The 20,897-nt window shown below is 41.3% G+C and overlaps 1 protein-coding gene and 1 long non-coding RNA gene across 8 annotated transcripts in view; one reads left to right on the forward strand and one right to left on the reverse strand.

Moving 5' to 3' along the window:
• LOC102901732 overlaps window positions 1-2,700 on the forward strand; it is a 28,847-nt gene extending 26,147 nt beyond the window's left edge. Inside the window, exon 3 of the long non-coding RNA XR_440885.5 lies at window positions 2,042-2,700. This is a non-coding gene — a long non-coding RNA (uncharacterized LOC102901732). The remainder of the gene's footprint in view (window positions 1-2,041) is intronic.
• The window catches only part of RHBDL2 (rhomboid like 2), a 55,085-nt gene that overhangs the window by 7,780 nt on the left and 26,408 nt on the right, over window positions 1-20,897 (reverse strand). For all 7 annotated transcript variants that reach the window (XM_045035568.1, XM_023258506.2, XM_023258505.2 and 4 more), the window contains 3 exons: window positions 19,148-19,296; window positions 15,501-15,613; window positions 2,222-2,322 (listed from right to left, as the gene is read on the reverse strand). In XM_045035568.1, coding sequence (XP_044891503.1) covers window positions 2,222-2,322; window positions 15,501-15,613; window positions 19,148-19,296 — 363 coding nt within the window. The remainder of the gene's footprint in view (window positions 1-2,221; window positions 2,323-15,500; window positions 15,614-19,147; window positions 19,297-20,897) is intronic.

Genomic DNA, 20,897 nt, shown 5'->3' on the forward strand with positions numbered 1-20,897 from the left:
TCAATCTAGGGGCGCCTGGGTGGCTCAGTCGGTTGAGCGGCCGACTTCGGCTCAGGTCACGATCTCACGGTCCATGAGTTCGAGCCCCGCGTCGGGCTCTGTGCTGACAGCTCGGAGCCTGGAGCCTGTTTAGGATTCTGTGACTCCCTCTCTCTGACCCTCCCCCATTCATGCTCTGTCTCAAAAATAAATAAACGTTAAAAAAATTTTAAAAAAAAAAAGAAAGAAAAAGAAAAATCTCAATCCAGTTTACAGTATCCTCCTGTGTTACCAAAGAACTGCTGAGTCAGAAAGATATCTCCACTTTTGGGGCGCCTGGGTGGCTCAGTCAATTGAGCGACCGACCGGCTAAGGTCATGATCTCACAGTTCATGGGTTCGAGCCCTGCTCCATGCTGACAGCTCAGAGCCTGGAGCCCTGCTTCTGCTTCTGTGTCTCCCTCTCTCTCTGCCTCTCCCCCACTCATGCTCTGTCTCTCTCTGCCTCAGAAATAAATAAACATTTAAAACAATTTAAAAAAAAAAGATATCTCCACTTTAAAATTTATTGAGTTACATCTCCCTTCCCTTTCAAGTTATTCTCTTCCTGAAGAGTAAAGATAGTGAAATACCCATGTTTATTCTAAATCAATTATTTTCAAACTGTTGGGGTCACAACCTACAGTAGGAAACAATTTGCATAAAAATCCAGGACACATATAAATCAAACAGTATTACATGTGCTATAAACTGAATTTTTTAAATTATTTTATTTACTTTTTTATTTTTTTTCCAAGTAGGCTCCATCCCCAGCATGAGGCTTGAACTCATGACCCTAAGATTGAGAATTGCACGCTCTACCAACTGAGCCAGCCAGGTGCCCCTCTTTTTGTTTAATTTTTGGTCACAATCCCTGAAACTATGTTCAAACCACTAATGGGATTGCAATCCAAAGTTTGAAAAACACTTTTCTAAATGACATATTTTTGGAATAGTTTTATAACTGCTTCATATTTTTCCTCCTAGAGTATTTTTAAAGTATACCTATGTGGTTAACGGGTTAACAACTAATCAGGATTTAACACTAGGCTGAGGCTGTTTTGACAAAGTAGTTGGCAGGGCGCCTTGGTCGCTTAGTTGGCTGAGTGTCCGACTCTTGATTTCGGCTCAGGTCATGATCCCAGGGTTGTTGGATAGAGCCCTGAGTTGGGCTCCACATTGAACATGAAGCCTGCTTAAAATTCTCTTTCTGCCTCTCTCTTTGTCCCTCTCTCCTCCCTCCCTGCTCGCTCTCTCTCTCTCTCTCTCTCTCTCTCAAAATAAATAAATAAATAAATAAAAGTGGTTGGCATTCACATATACTATACCACGGGAGTATAACATGGTATGCCAACTTTGGAGGGCAAGTTAGCATTTATCTATGAAAATGTAAAGCCTTCATCCAATAAATCCACTTCTAGGAATTTATCCTAAAAAAAAAAAAAATCACAAATACAAAGAGATAAATGTAAGAGAACATTCTTACAGCATTATCTACAAGTGTGAGAAGCTAGTCACCTCAATTTTTTTTTTTCGGTGAAGGATTAAATCAGGATACAGCTATACAGTATGCTCTGGAGCCCTTGAACAGGCTGCAGTGGATTTCTGTGTACTGATATGGGTAGACAGGGCCAAGATAATTCTACATTAAGATGTACAACAGTATCTTTAAGAGTTGTTCCATTTTGGTAGTCAATTTTGGCAGGATTTTGAATACAGACAGAAAAAAAGGTTTGAGGGGTGCCTGGGTGGCTCAGTCAGTTAAGCATCCAACTTCGGCTCAGGTCACAAGATCAAGCCCCACATGCTGACAGCACAGAGCCCACTTTGGATCCTCTGTCTCCCCATCTCTGCCCTTCTCCCACCCCCCCTCCAAAATAAACATTAAAAAAAGAAAAGAAAAGAAAAAGGTCTGAAAGGAGGTATATGAAACCGTTGACAGATACTGTATTAGAGATTTTGACTTTCTATTTTTCAATTAAATTTTTTTTTTTTTTTTTTTTTTTTTTTTTTTTTTTTTTTAGTATTCGTCATTTTTGAGGTCAGGAAATAAAAATGAAGATGAAAGATGAAAGAAAAATTCTGGTGCCAAGAAGGAAGATAAGTGCTCCGCGAATATTGATAAACGAAGACACCATGATTCCCAAATACCAGTTATCGTTTAAAAGAAAAAAGTCCATAGATTCCATTCCCAAAGTTCTTACCACTAGAACATTCATAAAATAGCCTCCCATCAGAGCATAGACTCCTCCTGAAGCACCCACAAGATATCTGAGTGGGTCAAAAATGGAGCTGGCAAGGGACCCTAAAGAAAGAAAAACACAAAGGATCAGACATAACTGTAAGAATCATGAAAAACAAATCTATAATGTAGAAGGTGGGACGTTTGGACCATTACCATATTAACAAGCAACACATTTATTCTGTTTGTCCCTTCCATACTATAAAGGTATAGGCGTGTGGGCTAACTACCTCCATTTTTCTGAAATATTAAACAACACGAAGACAGAATAACAAGAACAAAAAGCACAGACTCTGGAGCTCTGGAGCCAGAATTACCAGCTGTGCGGCTTGAGCGAGTTTCTTAACCTCTCTGCACCTTCGTTTCCCTAAAAAATGGAGATATTAATAGAACTTACCTCAATGCATCGTCGGGGAAGTAGATTAGTTGATGTAAACACTGCGTGACATGTTATGTACTTATTAGTTATTGTTTCAAAATATTGCATACCTTTAGCCGAAACTATCAAAATACCTGAGACATTCCAACATTTTTTAAAATGTTTGTTTACTTTTGAGAGAGAGAGAGAGAGTGAGAGAGAGACAAAACAAGAGGAGCAGAGAGAGAAGGGAACAAGCTCTGCCCTGACAGCAGGGAGCCTGGTGCAGGGCCCAAACTCATGAACCCAGAGATCATGCCATGAGCCGAAGTCGGACACTCAACCGACTGAGCCTCCCAGGCTCCCCGATATTCCAACATTTTGTTATCTAATGGCTAGCTTTCTCATGGAGTCAAGATGTGGCCTCGGAACCCTTCTCAACACAGCATTCAATCAGATCCACCAAGAAAGATGAAACTGTTTACTAACCCAAACAAGGCTTTAAAACCACTTTATGCAAACTCTAAGATGTTCTCTCTGTACCGCTTGGTTCTACTACTCGATTTTTTGCTTTGAAGACTCACCTTCATTCCTTAGCATACTATGTAATACCTACTTCGTGCAAGAAAGACAAAGTGGCCTTAGGAATCCTACAAACAGGGGAGTAAACAATTACCATAAGGTGCAGAACAAAACAACTACTGTGATTTCTTAAATGTGATGAATTTGCTATGGAAGCACTTAGGAAGGAATGATTTTTTCAGCAGAGGTGGGGAGGCCCTGGCACTCTGAGAAGGAGGAGATAACATTTTGGTTAAACTCTAAAATATCTTTGGGGCGCCTGGGTGGTTCAGTCAGTTAAGCACCGACTTCGGCTCAGGGCATGATGTCACTGTTTGGAAGTTCGAGCCCCACGTCAGGCTCTGTGCTGACAGCTCAGAGCCTGGAGCTTGCTTCAGTTTCTGTGTCTCCCTCTCTCTCTGTCCCTACCCTGCTAGCATTCTGTCCCTCTCTCTCTCTCTCAAAAATGAATAAATGTTAAAAAAATTAAAAAAAAAACAACCTAAAATACCTTTAAGATTTGGAAGGAAAACAAAGGAGGAGAAAATATTCAGAACTTAGGGAACTGGAAAAGCAAAGGCATAGAAACAAAGGTATACGGATGACTAAAGATCATTGAGTCCAGTAGGGTTAGGGCAGTGGTCCTCAAATGTTAACCTTCAGACTAGGATTGGAGTGATTGCATCTTAATCACATGAGTAATTTATTTTTAAAATACAGATACAGGGCACCTGGGTGGCTCAGTTGGTTGAGCATCAGACTTCTGGCATAATCTCGCGGTTAGTGAGTTACAGCCCTACATCAGGCTCACTGCTGTCAAGGCAGAGCCCACTTCGGATCCTCTGCCCCGCCACCACCACCACCCCCGCTCATGCTCTCTCTCAAAAAATAAAATAAAATAAAATAAAATAAAATACAGATACAGGGGTGCCGGGGTGGCTCAACTTGTTACACGACCTACTTCAGCTCAAGTCATGATCTTACGGTTCGTGGGTTTGAGCCTCATATTGGGCTCTGGGCTGCTGGCACAGAGCCTGCTTGGGATTCTCTCTCTCTCTGCCCATCCCCCACTCAGTCACACTCTCTCTCTCTCTGTCAAAATAAATAAACTTTGAAAAAATAAATAAAATAAAATACAGATACAAATGTCCACTTCTGGCCATGATGGAGTAACAAGGATAAGATTTTCTCTCCTGCTTGAAACAGCTAAAAGCACTGGACAAAATGAAACAGTGATCTCCAAAATATTGGACATCAGATGAGAAAGGACAGTAAACCCTCAGAGGCAAGAAATAAATGAGGTGAATTTTCCGATCGCCCAGCTGACTGCCTTGAGAGAGAGGATTACAGGCTATAATGTGTGAAGGGGGAATCCAGGTAGATCTCAGTGAACTTTAAGTTGATGAGATAGAGTTTGAAGTCCAGATAGTAGGGTGCCTGAGTGGCTCAGCAGGTTGAGTGTCCAACTTTGTCTTAGGTCATGATCTCACAGTTCAAGGGTTCGAGCCCCATGTTGGACTCTGCACTGACACCTTGGAGCCTGCTTCAGATCCTCTGTCTCCCTCTCTCTCTCCCCCTCCCCGTTCGCATTTTCTCTCTCTCAAAAATAAATAAACATTAAAAATAAATAAATAAGGGGCACCTGGGTGGCTCAGTCAGTTAAGCGTCAGACTTCAGCTCAGGTCATGATCTCATGGTTCATGGGTTCAGACCCCACGTCGGGCTCTGTGCTGACAGCTCCAGCTTGGAGCCTGCTTCAGATTCTGCACCTCCCTCTTTCTCTGCTCCTCCCCTGCCCTCACGTGCTCTCTCTCTCTCTCTCTCTCCCCCTCTCTCAAAAATAAACAGTAAAACAAATATTAAATAACTAAAAAATAAATAAAGTCCAGATAGTGCTAGGCAGCTGGAATTTGCAAGAGAGACCACCAGAGAGGAAAAGAGCTGCACAGAGAGAGGCATGTGAGGAAACTACCTGAGCCAAGGAAAGTTCCACCAGAAAGGAGTAAAGGGAAGAGTAAGTAGCTTTGCTCTCACAGCACCAGAGAGGCTAAGTAACTTCCCAAGCTAGAAAACTGCATAATTCTTGGGGCATTGGTTAAAGTACACAGAAGAGTCCTGCACCAGTAGTGGGTAATAGCACTAAACGTGACTCAAAAACACAGTTTCACCTTGCAAATCTTATCAAGGTTTCAAACTACTTCCAAGTAACCGTGTTCCAGAACACATTCAAGGAATATTTATAGGAATACAGTAATATTCACCATCCCAAGGTTAAATGTCTAGCATTCAAACAAGAACTATCAGACATGCAAAGAAACAGGAAAATACGACCCATAATGAAGAGAAAAATCAATCAATTCAAACCTCCCCAAACTGACACAAGTGTAAGTTTTAGCAGATAATGCTAATAAATAATTATTACAACTGTATACCATATGTTCAAAAGTTAAGTAGAGACATACAAGATATAAAACACTCAAACTTTTAAAGATGAAAACTACAGTGTCTTGGGGCACCTGGCTGGCTCAGTCAGAAGAGCATGTGACTCTTGATCTCAGAGTCATGAGTTCGAGCCCCACGCTGGGTGTAGAGATTAATTATGTACATAAATAAATAAAACTTCCTTTAAAAATGAAGAAAACTATAATGTCTAAGATGAAAAAAAAATAAACTGGTTGAGTTTAATTACAGATTAGACATTGCAGAAGAAAAGATTAGCAAACATGAAGATATGGCAGTAAAAGCATCCAACATGAAACACAGAGAATAATATTTTTAAAAAGAAATATAGCATCAATGATCTGTGGGTCGATTTTAAGCAGCCTATTAAATACATAATTACAGTCCCCAAAGCAGAGGAGAGAAGTCACGTACAGAAAAATAATTGAAGAAATTATGGCCAAAATGTTTCCAAAGTTTTATGAAAACCATAAACCCACCAATCCAAGAATCTCAACAAATTCTAAGCACTGGAAACATGAATAAAACTACACCAGGTCACAACAAAGTCAAATTGTTCAAAAGCAGTGGAAATCTTTAAAAAAAATTTTTTTTCAACGTTTATTTATTTTTGGGACAGAGAGAGACAGAGCATGAACGGGGGAGGGGCAGAGAGAGAGGGAGACACAGAATCGGAAACAGGCTCCAGCCTCTGAGCCATCAGCCCAGAGCCTGACGCGGGGCTCAAACTCACGGACCGCGAGATCGTGACCTGGCTGAAGTCCGACGCTTAACCGACTGCGCCACCCAGGCACCCCCAAAAGCAGTGGAAATCTTAAAAGCAGCCAGAGTAAAAAGACATGTTTCATACTGAGGAACAAAGGTAGCAGATTTCTCATTGGAAATAATGCAAATGAGAAAATAGGAGAGCACTGTCTTTAAACTACTGAACAAAAAGTACAGTCAAGCTAGAATGCTATGCTTAGTAAAATATATTTCAAAAGTGAAGGCAAAATAAGACCTTTTTTCAGACACACAAAGGCTGAAAGAATGGATAACCAGCAGACCCATAGAAGAAATGTTAAAGGAAATCCTCAGGCAGAAGGAAAAACATCAGATGGAAATACGGAATTACAGAAAGGAATGAAGGGCACCGGAAGTGGTAAGAACATGGTCGAACCCACAAGATTTTGACTTATTACTTAAATCCCTGTAGAAGAGGGGCGCCTGGGTGGCTCAGGCGGTTGGGTGTCCGCCTTGGGCTCAGGTCATGATCTCGCCGTTCATGACTTCGAGCCCCAGGTCGGGCTCTGTACTGACAACTTGGACCCTGGGGCCCGCTTCGGATTCTGTGTCTCCCTCTCTCTCTGCCCCTCCCCCAATCGCACTCTGCCTGTCTCTTTCTCTCAAAAATAAATAAAAACATTAATTAATTAATTAATTTAATAAGAAGCCCTGTAGAAGATACCTGTTTAACAGTTTACCTACTTAACTACTAGAAATAATAAGTGAATTTGTCATCGTTGGAGGATAGAAGATCAATGTACAAAAAAAAAAAAATCAACTTTATTTCTATGTCATAGCAATGAGGAATCAGAAATGGAAAAATTTTTAAACAGTACCATTCACAGCACATCAAAAATATGAAATATGGAGTTAAATCTGACCCCCCCAAAATGCACAAGGGCTGACCCTGAAAGCACAGTTCCTAATATTTGAAAAATGATAAATCATACCTCATCGAAACTTTAAAACTCCTATTCTTCAAAAGATACCATTAAAAGCATGACAAGACAAGCAACAGACTAGGAGAAAATATTTGCAAGTCATATATCTGATGAAAGACTTACAATCAGAATATACATTATTCTATATAATAAGAAATACAATCCAATTTTAAATGGGGCATAGGATTTTTTTTTAAAATATAATTTGAGAGGGAGAGAGAGCACATGCACATGGGGGAGGGCAGAGAGAGAGAGAATCTCAAGCAGGCTCTACATGATCAGCACAGAATTTGACACTGGCTCAGTCTCACAAGCTGAGATCATGACAGGAGCCGAACTCAAAATTCAGATTGTCAACTGATTGAGCCACCCAGGTGCCTCTAAATGGGCATAAGATTTAAACAGATACTTTACCAAAGAAGGCATGTGGATAGCAAGCAAGTGCATGAAGATGTTCACCATCATTGTTAGGAAATGCAAATTAAAACCCAGTGAGATCCCATTATATACCCAATAGATTGGCTAAAATTAAAAAGAATGATGATACCAAGTGTTGCTGAGAATGTAGAGGAGCTGGACCTTCTGGTGGAGGTACAAAATGGTACTATAGTTGACCGTTGAAGAACACAGGTTTGAACTGCTCAGGTCCACTCTTATGCAGATTTTTTTTCCATTAAATACAGTACAGTACTGTGAATGTATTTTATCTTCCTTATGATTTTTTTTTAAGTTTTATTTATGTGGGGCCCAAACCCACAACCCCAAGATGTTTTCTCTAGTTTACTCTATTGTAAGAACACAGTACATAATACATATACAAAATATGGGGGTGCCTGGGTGGCTCAGTCAGTTAAGCATCCAACTTTTGATTTCGGCTCGGGTCATGATCTCATGGGCTTTGCTCTGAGTGTAGAGCCTGCTTGGGATTCTCTTGCTCCCTCTCTCTCTCTGCCTTCCCCTGCTCGTGCACCCACACATTCTGTCTCTCTATCAAAATAAAGACTTAACATATATACATACATATATGTATGTATATATGCATTATTTGACTGTTATCAATAAGGCTGCAGGTCAACAGTAGGCTATTAGTAGTTAAGTTTTGGGGGAGTCAAATGTTATATGTGGATTTTCAACTGTGTGAGGGGGGTCAGTGCCCCTACCCATCAAGTTGTTCAAGGGTGAACTATACCAGGTATCACATAACCTAACAATCTCACTTATAGATATATATCCAAGAAAGCAACACAAAAACTTCATACACAAATGTTCATAGCAGTGTTATTCATAATAGCCAAAAAGTGAAAACAAACCCAAATGTCCATCATTTGACAAATGAGTAGAACAAAATGTGGCACAACCACACAACGGAATATTGTTCAATAATAAAAAAGAATGAAGCACTGATATATGCTACAACATTGGTGAACAATGAAAATATTATGCTAAGTGAAAAATGCCAATCACAAAGGGCCGTATATGGCATGATTCTATTTATATGTAATATCCAGAATGGGCAAATCTAAAGAGACAGAAAGTAGATGAATGGTTGCCTAAGGCTGGGGAAGGGGGTATGGTACAGGGTTTCTTTGGCAGACAAAAATGTTGTAAAATTCAATTGTGATGATGGGTATATAACCTTGTGAATTTAAAAAAAAAAAAAAACCCACGTTGAATTATATACTTTTTAAGTTTATTTATTTATTTATTTTGAGAGAGACAGAGACAGCACAAGTGGGGGAGGGGCAGAGAGAGGGAGAGAGAGAGACTCCCAAGCAGGCTCTGTGCTGGCATCCCAGAGCCTAATGTGGGGCTCGAACCCACAAAACCATGAGATCATGACCTGAGCTGAAACCAAGCGTTGGACACTTAACTGAGTGAGCCACCCAGGCATCCCTGAATTATAGATTTTAAATGAATGAATTGTATGATACATGACTTACATCTCAGTAAATCTATTTTAAAATGTTACCAGTCTCTTACAAGTTAAACATATCCTCTGATAGGATCCAGCCATTCCATTCCTAGGTATTTACCCAAGAAACCCAAAAATATTTGATTACACAAATACTTTCGTTATCCCCCCCAAAAAAAACTATCTGATACACACAAATGTTCTAAGTAGCTTCATTTGCAATAGCCCCAAACTGAAAACAACCCAAATGTCCATCAGCAGGAGAATGGACAAACTGTGGTATATCCCCGGCAATAAAAAGGAATCAACTATTTAAAAAAATTTTTTTAATGTTTGTTTATTTTTGAGAGAGAGACACACAGAGTGTGAGCAGGAAGGGGCAGAGAGAGAAGGAGACACAGAATCCAAAGCAGGCTCCAGGGTCCGAGCTGTCAGCACAGAGCCTGACAGGGGGCTCAAACCCACCAACAATGAGATCATGATCTGAGCCAAAGCTGGACGCTCGACTGACTGAACCACACAGGTGCCCCAAAAAGGAATCGACTATTGATACAAGGAATAACATGCGTAAATCTCAAAATAATTATGACAATGGACCGAAGCCAGACAAAAATAGAGTACATACTCTATGATTGCATTTATATAAAATTCTAGAAAATACAAATTAATCTATAATGATCAGTAACTGCCAGGGAAGGGACAAGGAGGGGCAATAGAGAGAGATTCCCAAGGGTCATAAAGAGCAATGGATATGTCTATTATCTTCACTGTGGTGATAGTTTCCTGATTGTATACACATATCAAAACTTACCATATTATATACTTTAAATGTGTGCAGCTTATTATATGTTAATTATACCCCACTAAATAGAAAACAAGACAAAAACACAAATCCCAGGGCCATATGCCCAGAGATTCTGATTCAGTAGATCTGGGTGGGATCTGGGTCGCTTTAGCTAGGACAAGCTCTCTAGGTGATGTGATGATCAGTCAGCCTGGGGAACACGGGTGGGACTGCAGAACAGCACTTCTCAGTCTTAAATGTGCATACAAATCACCTGTGGATGTGTTCGAATGCAGATTCTGTTAGTGGGTCTGGTGTGGGGCCCAATAGTCTGCATTTTTAACGAGCTCCCAGGTGATACCAATGCTGCTGCTCTGTGGACCACTTTTGCCAGGAGCAAGGATGGGGAAACATATTAAGGAATCTAGAAAAAAAGCAATGGTGTGTACTTATCTCCAAACTCATCAAGTTGTATACATTAAATATGTACCGATTTTTGTCTGTTCATTATACCTCAAAAAAAACTATTAAAAAAAAAAAACATTTTACATCAGGTTCCCCCTAACCTCTTCATGTATAATTTCTTTTTTGGAATATTAATAAAGATTATGCTTTCCAAGAAAAGGGAAGAAGTGAAAGGCAATGGGACCACATAGTGGAGGGTAACAAGCAATCTTGGATGTTTTGACTTTCTTCTGGGCACTGGCAATGTTTTAGGAAGCAAATAATACCATCTAATCTATGCTTGAGGAAAGTGACCCAGCCAACAGTGTGAAGGGTAGACTGGAATGGCAAAGAGATACCTGCCAAAAAGCTGTTGCAAAAATAGGCAGAGGATGTGAACAGGTTATTCACCTTCTCTCTTCTCTCCCTCCTCTGAAACCGAGGAAAGGCTGAGTCCACACGTTGAAATCAAGCTGCAGGGGAAACGGGCACTGATGCTAGAGCCAGGCAGGACCCCATCAGCACAAAGGTTTTCAAGGATGTACACAGGAATGGAAAAACAGGTGTGTGCAGCAATGGAAACAGAAGGTCGAAAAACAGGATCCACAGAAGTAGGAGGGAAGCAGGATGGTGAGCTGTATCACTACACATTTGCCAGTTCTATGCCTTTAACACATCTCATGAATGCTTCCTGCTCTGTGGCCCCACTCCTCTGGGACATATGAAGGGAGAACTCCACGTGACAGTGGAGGCAAAGATCACACTCCTGCGTCTGCAAGCCAAGGGGTGCCAAGGACTGATGGCCACGGCCAGAAGCCAGGGGGAAGAGAGGAAGGATTCTCCCCCACAGTATCAGAGGAGAGCATGGCCCTAATGACACCTTGATTTCAGACTCCTAGCCTCCAGAACTGTGAGGCAGTGTGGTTCTGTTGCTTAAACCATGCAGTGTGTGATTCTGTTATAGGAGCTCCAGGAAACTTATACAGGCACCCACTGCAGTAGAAGTATCTGAACTTATTTATGGACTTAGTACGTGTATATACGTACTACTATACTAATGCAGGTTTGTTAATGGTGGGTACATTTTATTGGTTTTCTTTCATAGAATAGTATTTTTTAATATAAAAATAGAATTTTTAAAGGATGAAACATTGACTACATGATATTTTTAAATCATTTTCTACTTTATTAATGGTACAAAAATGTGTATCAAGCCATGAAGAGACAAGGAAGAGACGTAAATGCATATTGCTCAGTGAAAGAAGCCAATCTGAAAAGGCTGCATGCTGTACGATTCCAACTATCTGACATTCTGGAAAAGGCAAAACTATGGAGACAGTAAAAGGATCAGTGGTTGCCAGGGGTTGGGAGTGGGGGGTGAATAGTGGAGAGCAGAGGATTTTTAGGACAGGTAAAATACTCTGTATGATACTAAAATGATGGATACATGCCTTTACACAATTATCCCAAACCATAGAATTTACAATGCCAAGAGTGAACTTTTTTCTGGATTTTGGGTGATTATGATGTGTCCATGGAGGTTCATCAATTGTAACACATGCCCACTCTGTTGGGGGATGTTGAGGATGGGGGGCTATGCATGCGGGGGGGGCAAGGGGTGTAGGGGAAATCCTTATGCCTTCCTCTCAATTTCTCTATGAACCTAAAACCACTCTAAAAAATCAAAATAACTTATAAAATCTTTCAATGAGCAGATTTTTAAAATAAGCCTCATTCTTTTTTTAAAATCCTCATTAAATATCACAACTCTGAAGTACAAAGGTATACTTCTTTTTATTTATTTATTTATTTACAGATACAGCCAACTGATTTTTGACAAAGGCCCAAAAAATTCAATGAAGGAAGTAGAATTTTCTTTTTTTTTTTTTTTCAACGTTTATTTATTTTTGGGACAGAGAGAGACAGAGCATGAACGGGGGAGGGGCAGAGAGAGAGGGAAACACAGAATCGGAAACAGGCTCCAGGCTCTGAGCCATCAGCCCAGAGCCTGACGCGGGGCTCGAACTCACGGACCGCGAGATCGTGACCTGGCTGAAGTTGGACGCTTAACCGACTGCGCCACCCAGGCGCCCCAGGAAGTAGTAGAATTTTCAATAAATTGTTGTGAAGTAATTGGATATCAAAAAAAAAAAAAAAAGAATCTCAATCTAAACCTCATATCTTATACAAAAATTAGCCAATTCAAAAAGGGGTCACATATTTCAATATAAAGTGTAAAACTACAACTTTAGAAGATAACGGAAAATCTTCAGGACTTAGGGCCCAGTGAAGAATTCTTAGATATGACCAAAAGCATGATTCATAAAGGAAAAATTGATAAATCAGAGTTAATCAAAATTAAAAACTTCTGCTCCATGAGAGATTATTAAAACAATGCAAGGACAAATCCACACTGAGAAAAATGTACCTGCAAACTTCATATTCAGTAAAGGGCTAGGATCTAGAGTATGTAAAGAACTCTTAGGATTCAATGGTTTAAAAAAATCTAATTAGGAAATGGACAAAAGACATGAACAGGTGTTTCACTAAAGAGGTTATACAGATAACAAGGAAGCACACAAAAAGGTGTTCAACATCATTAGTCATTGGAGAAAAGCAAATTAAGATCATGATATCACTACACAGAGCACAGCTAAAAGTAAGAAAGGTGACAACACCAAATGCTGATGAGGATGTGGAGAACGGAATTACTTATACAATATTGGGAGGAATGCAAAATGGAACAGCCATTCTGGAAAACATTTTGGCTGGTTCTTAAAAAACTAAATATGCAACTACCATACAACCTAAAAACTGTGCTCTTGGGCATTTATCCCAGAGAAATGAAAACCTATGTTCACGAAACTCTGTACTTCTGTTCACAAAAACCTGTACACAAAGGTTTTTAACCGGTTTATTTGTAATAGCCCCAAACTGGAAACAACCCAGGTCTCCAACGAATGAAGCGTTAAACAAATGGTGGTACATCCATGCCATGGAATACCCCTCAGCAATCAACATGAATGAACTGTTGGGGCACCAGGGTGGCTTGGTCGGTTAAGCCTCTGACTCCTGATCTTGGCTCAGGTCATGATCTCACGGTTTATGCGTTCAAGCCACATGTTCAGCTCTGCACTATCAGCACGGAGCCTGCTTGGGATTCTGTCTCTCCCTCTCTCTGCCTTTCCCCTCTTTGTTCTCTCTCTCTCTCTCTCTCTCAAAATAAATAAATAAACTTAAAAAATTTTTTTTAATTGTTCAAAAAAAAAAAAATGAATGAACTAATGCTATATGCAACAACCCACATGAATCTCCAGAGAATTATGCTGTGTGAAGACAGCCAATCCCAAAGGTGATAGATAGATATATATATATATATACATATATGTATATATGTATATATATATATATACACACACATACATACATATATATGGAATATATATATATGGAATATATATATATATATACACATGTATGTATATATATGTATATATACATATATATTCCATTCATACAACATTCTTAAAGTGAGAAAATTACAGAAATAGAGAACAGATTAGTGGTTGTCGGGGTGAAAGAGAGTGTGGGGTGGGAAAGAAGAGAGTATGGCTGTAAAAATGCAACGTGAGGAATCTGTTGTTTTGCACCGTGGCTGTATCAATGTGGATCTCCTGGTTGTGATACTGTACTATAATTTGCCAGCTGTTACCATTGGGAGTAACTGGTTAAAGGATACATGAGATCCCTAGGTATTATTTCTTACAACTGTGATGTAAAAAGTGTAACTAAAAAAAAAAAAATGTTTACAATAAATAAATAAGTGGATGGATGGAAATTCTCATATTTTCTGCTCAGACCAAAGTGGGTCATCTTAAGGCACACCCAGTTTCAGAGATCACAGGCATATGCTGCTAGCTCCTACTGAAGTTTTGGGCCCCTCCAGCTCTTCTCTACATTCTCTTCAAGCTTTCTTTCTTAAATGGAAATTTGCTCATGTTACTTCCCATGATCACTAGTCTGACACATTGGGCCTTCATGATCTGGCTGTAGGTCTCTCCCCAATATATGTGCCCAGACACCAAACTACACATGACTTCCAACTGTACAAAACCCTGTCTGATTGTGACATACCTGAGGACAGGCACAACGACTTCTATCTGCTTATCTGTTTTGTTTTGTTTTGTTTTGTTTTGTTTTGTTTTGTTGAGAGAGCTCATGAGCAGAACAGAGGCAGAGAAAGAGGGAGAGAGAGAATCTTAAGAGAGAATCTGCAACCCAGCATGGAGCCTGATGCTGGGTTCAATCTCAAAGCCATGAGATGATGATCTGAGCCAAAATCAAGAGTTGGACACTTAGCCGACTGAGCCACCCATGTGCCCCTCTATCTGCTTTTTTTTTTTTTTTAATCTTTATTTACATTTGAGAGAGAGAGAGACAGAGTGCAAGTGGGGGCGGAACAGAGAGAGAGAGGGAGACACAGAATCCAAAGTAGGCTCCAAGTTCTGAGCTGTCATCACAGAGCCCCACGTGGGGCTCGAACCCAGGAACCACGAGATCATGACCTGAGCCAAAGTCGGACACCCAACCAACTGAGCTACCCAGGCGCCCCTCTATCTACTTACCTTACCTCAAATATTTTAATTCTAATCAACTTCTTTTTTTTTTTTTTTGAGTTTATTTTACTCACCATCTTGAGATCAAGAGTCACATGCTCTTCTGACTGAGCCAGCCAGGCAACCCTCGAACTTATTTTTTTCTTTTTTAAAGCTTTATTTATTTAAGTAATCTCTACACCCAACATGGGGCTCAAACTCATGACCCTGAGATCAAGAGTCACATTCTCTTTTGACTGAGCCAGCCAGGCGCCCCTAATTAATTTATTTCTAACACTTATCAAATTCCCTAGCACAGACTAGGAGTGCAATAAATCTTGACTGAAATGTTTATTACTTTTTGCTTTGTTTATTGCTTCCTAAGAGACAATGGATTCTGTATTACCCTCAGAACACTAACCTGCAATCACTCCAGCCAGGTACACCAGCCCTACTCGGAGGCCTTTGTGGACCATTTCCAAGGGAATACCCAATATGAGCTGCATAACAAGATTCCCCAGGATGTGCTGAACTCTGTGGAGACAAACACATTATGAGTAACCCACATAGTTATTTCTTTGGGACATTAACAGGGTAGTTACAGACTTGCTTAACTCAAATTCTATTCTCTAATTTTTTTTTTCAACGTTTATTTATTTTGGGGACAGAGAGAGACAGAGCATGAACGGGGGAGGGGCAGAGAGAGAGGGAGACACAGAATCGGAAACAGGCTCCAGGCTCTGAGCCATCAGCCCAGAGCCCGACGCCGGGCTCGAACTCCCGGACCGCGAGATCGTGACCTGGCTGAAGTCGGACACTTAACCGACTGCGCCACCCAGGCGCCCCCATTCTCTAATTTTTTTAGGTGACATTTTAAAAATAAAATCTCAACACGGAGCTTCAATATGTAAGATTAAAGGACATTTTAGAAGTATACATTTATAGGTTCTATTTTATAACAGTAACTGACAATGTCAAACAGAGAGTGATGAGGCTATCTTAGGGAACATAAACTTGAATTTAGGTTTAGATGACAATTGCCATCTTACGTCATTCCCAGCATCTGATTTTGTTTCAGTTGCATGGTATTGAGAAAATCCTAATTCACTCCTATTGAGTTTAAATTTCAATAGTTTGTTTTGTTTTGGTTTTGTTTTTGTTTTTTTAAAGTAGGCTCCACACCCAAAATGGGGCTTGAAGTCACAACCTCAAGATCAAGAGTCACATGCTCTACAGACTGAGCCAGCCAGGCTCAGGTTTTTAAACAACAGTCTTGCAATCTTAGGCTATTCTTTAATAAAATAGAGATGGCAAGAGAAACCCCTATTCCCACTTCTACATTAAAAAGTCGAAAAACAAAGCTTACCAAAATGAAAAAGAAAGTTTACCCAGTAATATTAGCTAAATTTAGTATCTCCCATTACTACAGTTTGCATAGAACATAACTGACTATACAGGTGGTTTTTATTATAGTTTTTAAATAGGTAAAAATATTTTTTTTTAAAATTCGTATTCTTTTGCTTGTCAAACTCCACAAGTATCTCTGGAGAATCTCTGAATGTATTTTGGTATATTCCCATATTACAGTAATCCTTAATTTAGTTGCTATGTAGCACAAGACTTTTTTTTTTTTTTAAGGAGATTTCAGGTTAAACCAAAAAGGTTAGGGGGCGCCTGGGTGGCTCAGTCAGTTAAGCATCTGACTTTGGATCAGGTCATGATCTCACGGTTCATGGGTTCGAGCCCCGCATCAGGCTCTGTGCTGACGGCTAGGAGCCTGGAGCCTGCTCTGGATTCTGTGTCTCCCTCTCTCTCTGCCCCTCCCCTGCTCACCCTCTGTCTCCCTCTGTCTCTCAAAAATAAATAAATGTAAAAAAAAAAAAAATTTTTTTAAACAAAATAGGTGTTGGATCTTCCACAAAGTGCAAGAGCATTCATATTTGTTTTAGGGATTGTGTTTTTGGGTTCTAATTTACTTAACAAATTACCCAGCAGAGGTTCTCAGGGCACACCCTGCAGAACAGATTACTTACCTCCATGGCCACATGTGCACCCAGCCACAACTATCACTGTCCAAGTCATCTCCAAAGATATCCAAGAAGTAACATGTAATTCAGCACAAAATAGTCTAGCAAGGACAGTTACACTAGCCTTAAGGAGACCTCAGAAAGAGCATTTGGAAATACGTGCAGTTTGTGAATTTGAGCAAAGTCACAGGAAGCCATCTCATCTTATCCTTTGGGAACAGCCTGAGGATAAAGTGACCAACAGCAACCAAAAAAACCCAAAAACAAAAAACAAAGAATCACCCTCAGCATTCTTTCTGCGGCTCAATAGCAAGAGTAGAAGTGGCATAAAGGTGAGATCCTGCCATATACTCGGAATAGAAATCCCAGCCTTTCTCAGCCAAATTTTATCTACCCTTCCAGGTACAACTTGAATACATGTCACCTGTGAGACCCTCCCCATCCCAATCTTTCCATCTTTCTGTTTATGTTACAGTAGCTAATCCCATATCCATTTCCTTACCACTTGTCTGCCTCCCGTAGTGATGCCGGAAGAGCTAATGTTGACTTTGCCAACCTCTCTTAGCGAGGGGTAGCTGTGTCTCATGGTTCCGGCTAATGAGATGCAGTAAGAGTGGCGCTGACGGGGGACTGGTAAGAGAGCTTCTTTCCTGACAAAAGGGATTGATGTCACCAGCACCTGGTACTACCTTTCCCCTTCCTGCTTTTAATACCAAGTTACAGCTGCCGACTGGCAACCATGAGAGAAAGGTCAAGGGAAGAGCAGAGTTGCCAGCACAGAACTAAGAGTCTTGGCTTCATTAAACTGACAAATTAGCCACATACCTCTGGGCTTCTTATACGGTAAAGAATTAACCTCCATTTGTTCGGGCCCCCGTTCGATTTTTGATTACTTCCATCCAAAAGCATTCCTAACTTATACAACCCCATATGTGACCTGTCCTACGCAGCCTTGAGAAGTCTTTCTGAGGGTCTTATTATGTATCCAGCACTGCAAAAATGACATTATAACCGTTGTCTCATTTCATCACAGCAACGTTGTGAGGTCGGTACTTACTACCCCACTTCACAGATGTGGAAACTGAGGCAGCAAGATGTTAAGTAACTACTCTGTAATACTATGCGGCCTTGCATTACTATTTAACTGACTGTCCCCCTCATAATAAAATTTAAATGTGGTACAGGAACCACATTTGTTCAGAACGTGGTAGATGGAAGACCAAACTGAAAGTATCCATAGAAACTGAGCAATTAGCAATTTTGTCCTTGACTTGTCAAGCCTCTGAGCCCTGTGTCCTGCCATGGATACCTATTTAGCCATTGGCCAGAGTCATCCTTCAAGGTCCAGGGCTGGGTAGGTCACATAGGTGAAGTTGGCCTCATCTGAAGCCCCAGGCGTTCAGTGGGGAGGGTGGGGGCCAGCAGCAAGCTGCTCACTGTCTGCAGTGGGTTCTGAGTCGTGGGTTCTGAGTGAGGTCATAAAAAGACTACTAGCGTAGAAGAAGCTATAAACGAAAACCAATGCCCATTGCTTGTATTATTCCAGATGGAACAAAACAGTACTATACACTCAGCAAAATGCTCATGAATTAATTCTTTTTAAGTGTGTGACAGGGGTGGGTAGGGAGGGACTGATGATTCATGTCCTAAAGGGAACATTTTAACAACATCAAACAACATACGTGTGGGAACATACGTGTGGTTGAATAATGATCGGGTTTCTTCTCATTACTGTTCCTATATAATTACCAGTATTAGGCAGCCATACGCAACACTAAGTACACTGGACTGGGGGTTAGCACCAATGGGTTGAGGTTCCAGCTCTGCCACGTGGCCACGTGACCTGGCGCGAGCAATACATCCCCTAAGCCTCAGACACGACGCAGCAGTAATAACACCTGCCTCCTAGGGTTCCTGTGAGGATCCGGCTAGATTATGGACATGTAAGTGTCTTATCAATAATAAAGCACCAACCAAATGTTGGGGGTGACGAGTACTCACAGTCAACCTCCTCCGTCAGCGACTTAATAGCATTCCTTACCCAGCATGCACCAGCATATAGGAGATAAACCTCCAGGCTTCCTCCCTCTTCTCAGGACTGTAGATAAAGGGACTCTCCAGGATGCCTGTGTCCAGGGTGATCCACTGTTTCTGAGGCTTCCACACAGCATAGTAAATAAACACTGCCAGCTGACCGGGAGGGGCAGACAGGAATGTTAACCACCTTCTGCAGAGAGTGGCCCCATTAAAGCCCACGGGCACTACCTTGGTTCCAAATGATTAGCTCTCAAGGGGGCCATTCCGTAGCAAGTGCTCAAAAGATGACAGGAATTAAATTTCCCTGCTGCATATCTGCCCACGTAACCGTGGTCATAGCCTACTTCCTCCAGTGAGTAGGAGCAGCCCCACACCAAATATGAAGAAAATGCTTTCTGAGCCCCCTACCCCCCTTAAGTACCCTCTGCCCTCATCTTTCCATTCCCATTTGGTCTCTCATTTACACGGTAATATTAAGTCACTGCTGGCTTCCAAAGAATAGGGAAAGGGAACAATAGTAACTTTACAGCCGAGAAGCCTGGCAAACAAGACCTTAACCAAGTGATGAAGGCTCACGTCACCAGGGACGTCATGTGGAGGTCCCCTACTCCCTGATGTGATAGGATGAGAAAGGCACTTCACCTCTGCGTGTTCCTCCCTAAAACCCGTAACTCCAGTCTAATCATGAGAAAAACATCAGACAAGCCCACATTGGGGGATAATCTACAGAATACCTGGCCCATACTCCTCAAGATTATCAGAGTCATGAAAACAAAGCCTGAGAAACTGTCACAGATTAGAGGACACTGGGGGAACATGACAACTGAACGTGATAACTCTGGGTTGCAGGATACAGAAGGGATAGAAAGAGGACATTAATGGAAAAGCTAGTAAAAATTGATATTAAGGGGCGCCTGAGTGGCTCAGCCGTTAAGCGTCCAACTTAGACTCAAGTAATGATCTCATGGTTTGTGAGTTCAAACCCCGCATCCAGCTATCTGCTCTCAGCGCAGAGCCTGCTTTGGATCCTCTGTCTCCTCTCTCTCTCTCTCTCTCTCTCTCTCTCTCTCTCTCTCTCTCCCCCTCTCTGCCCCTCCCCTGCTAACGTTCTCTCTCTCTCTCTCTCTCTCTCTGTCTCTCTCAAAAACTAAACATTAAAACAAGAAAGATTTAAAAATACATACATACAGAGGCGCCTGGGTGGCTCAGTCAGTTGAGCGACTGACTTCGGCTCAGGTCATGATCTCATGGTTCATGGGTTCGAGCCCCGTGTCAGGCTCTGTGCTGACAGCTTGGAGCTTGAAACCTGCTTTGGATTCTGTGTCTCCCTCTCTCTGACCCTCCCCCACTCGTGCTCTGTCTCTCAAAAATAAATTAAAATGTTCCAAAAAAAATTTTTTAAATACATACATACATAAAAACTTTTATTTAAGGGGCACCTAGGTGGCTCGGTAGGTTGAACATCCAACTCTTAATTTCAGCTCAGGTCATGATACCAAGGTTGTGGGATTGAGCCCCACATCAGCATGGAGCCTACTTGAAATTCTCTCTCTCCCTCTGCCCATCTCCCCTGCTCGTGCTCTCTCTCTCTAAAATAAAAAGATTAGGGGCGCCTGGGTGGCTCAGTCGGTTAAGCATCCGACTTCGGCTCAGGTCACAATCTCATGGTTCGTGGGTTTGAGCCCCGCATCAGGCTCTGTGCTGACAGCTCAGAGCCTGGAGCCTGTTTCAGATTCTGTGTCTCCCTCTCTCTC

Source organism: Felis catus, chromosome C1 (assembly GCF_018350175.1).
Source record: "Felis catus isolate Fca126 chromosome C1, F.catus_Fca126_mat1.0, whole genome shotgun sequence".
NCBI lineage: Eukaryota > Metazoa > Chordata > Mammalia > Carnivora > Felidae > Felis > Felis catus.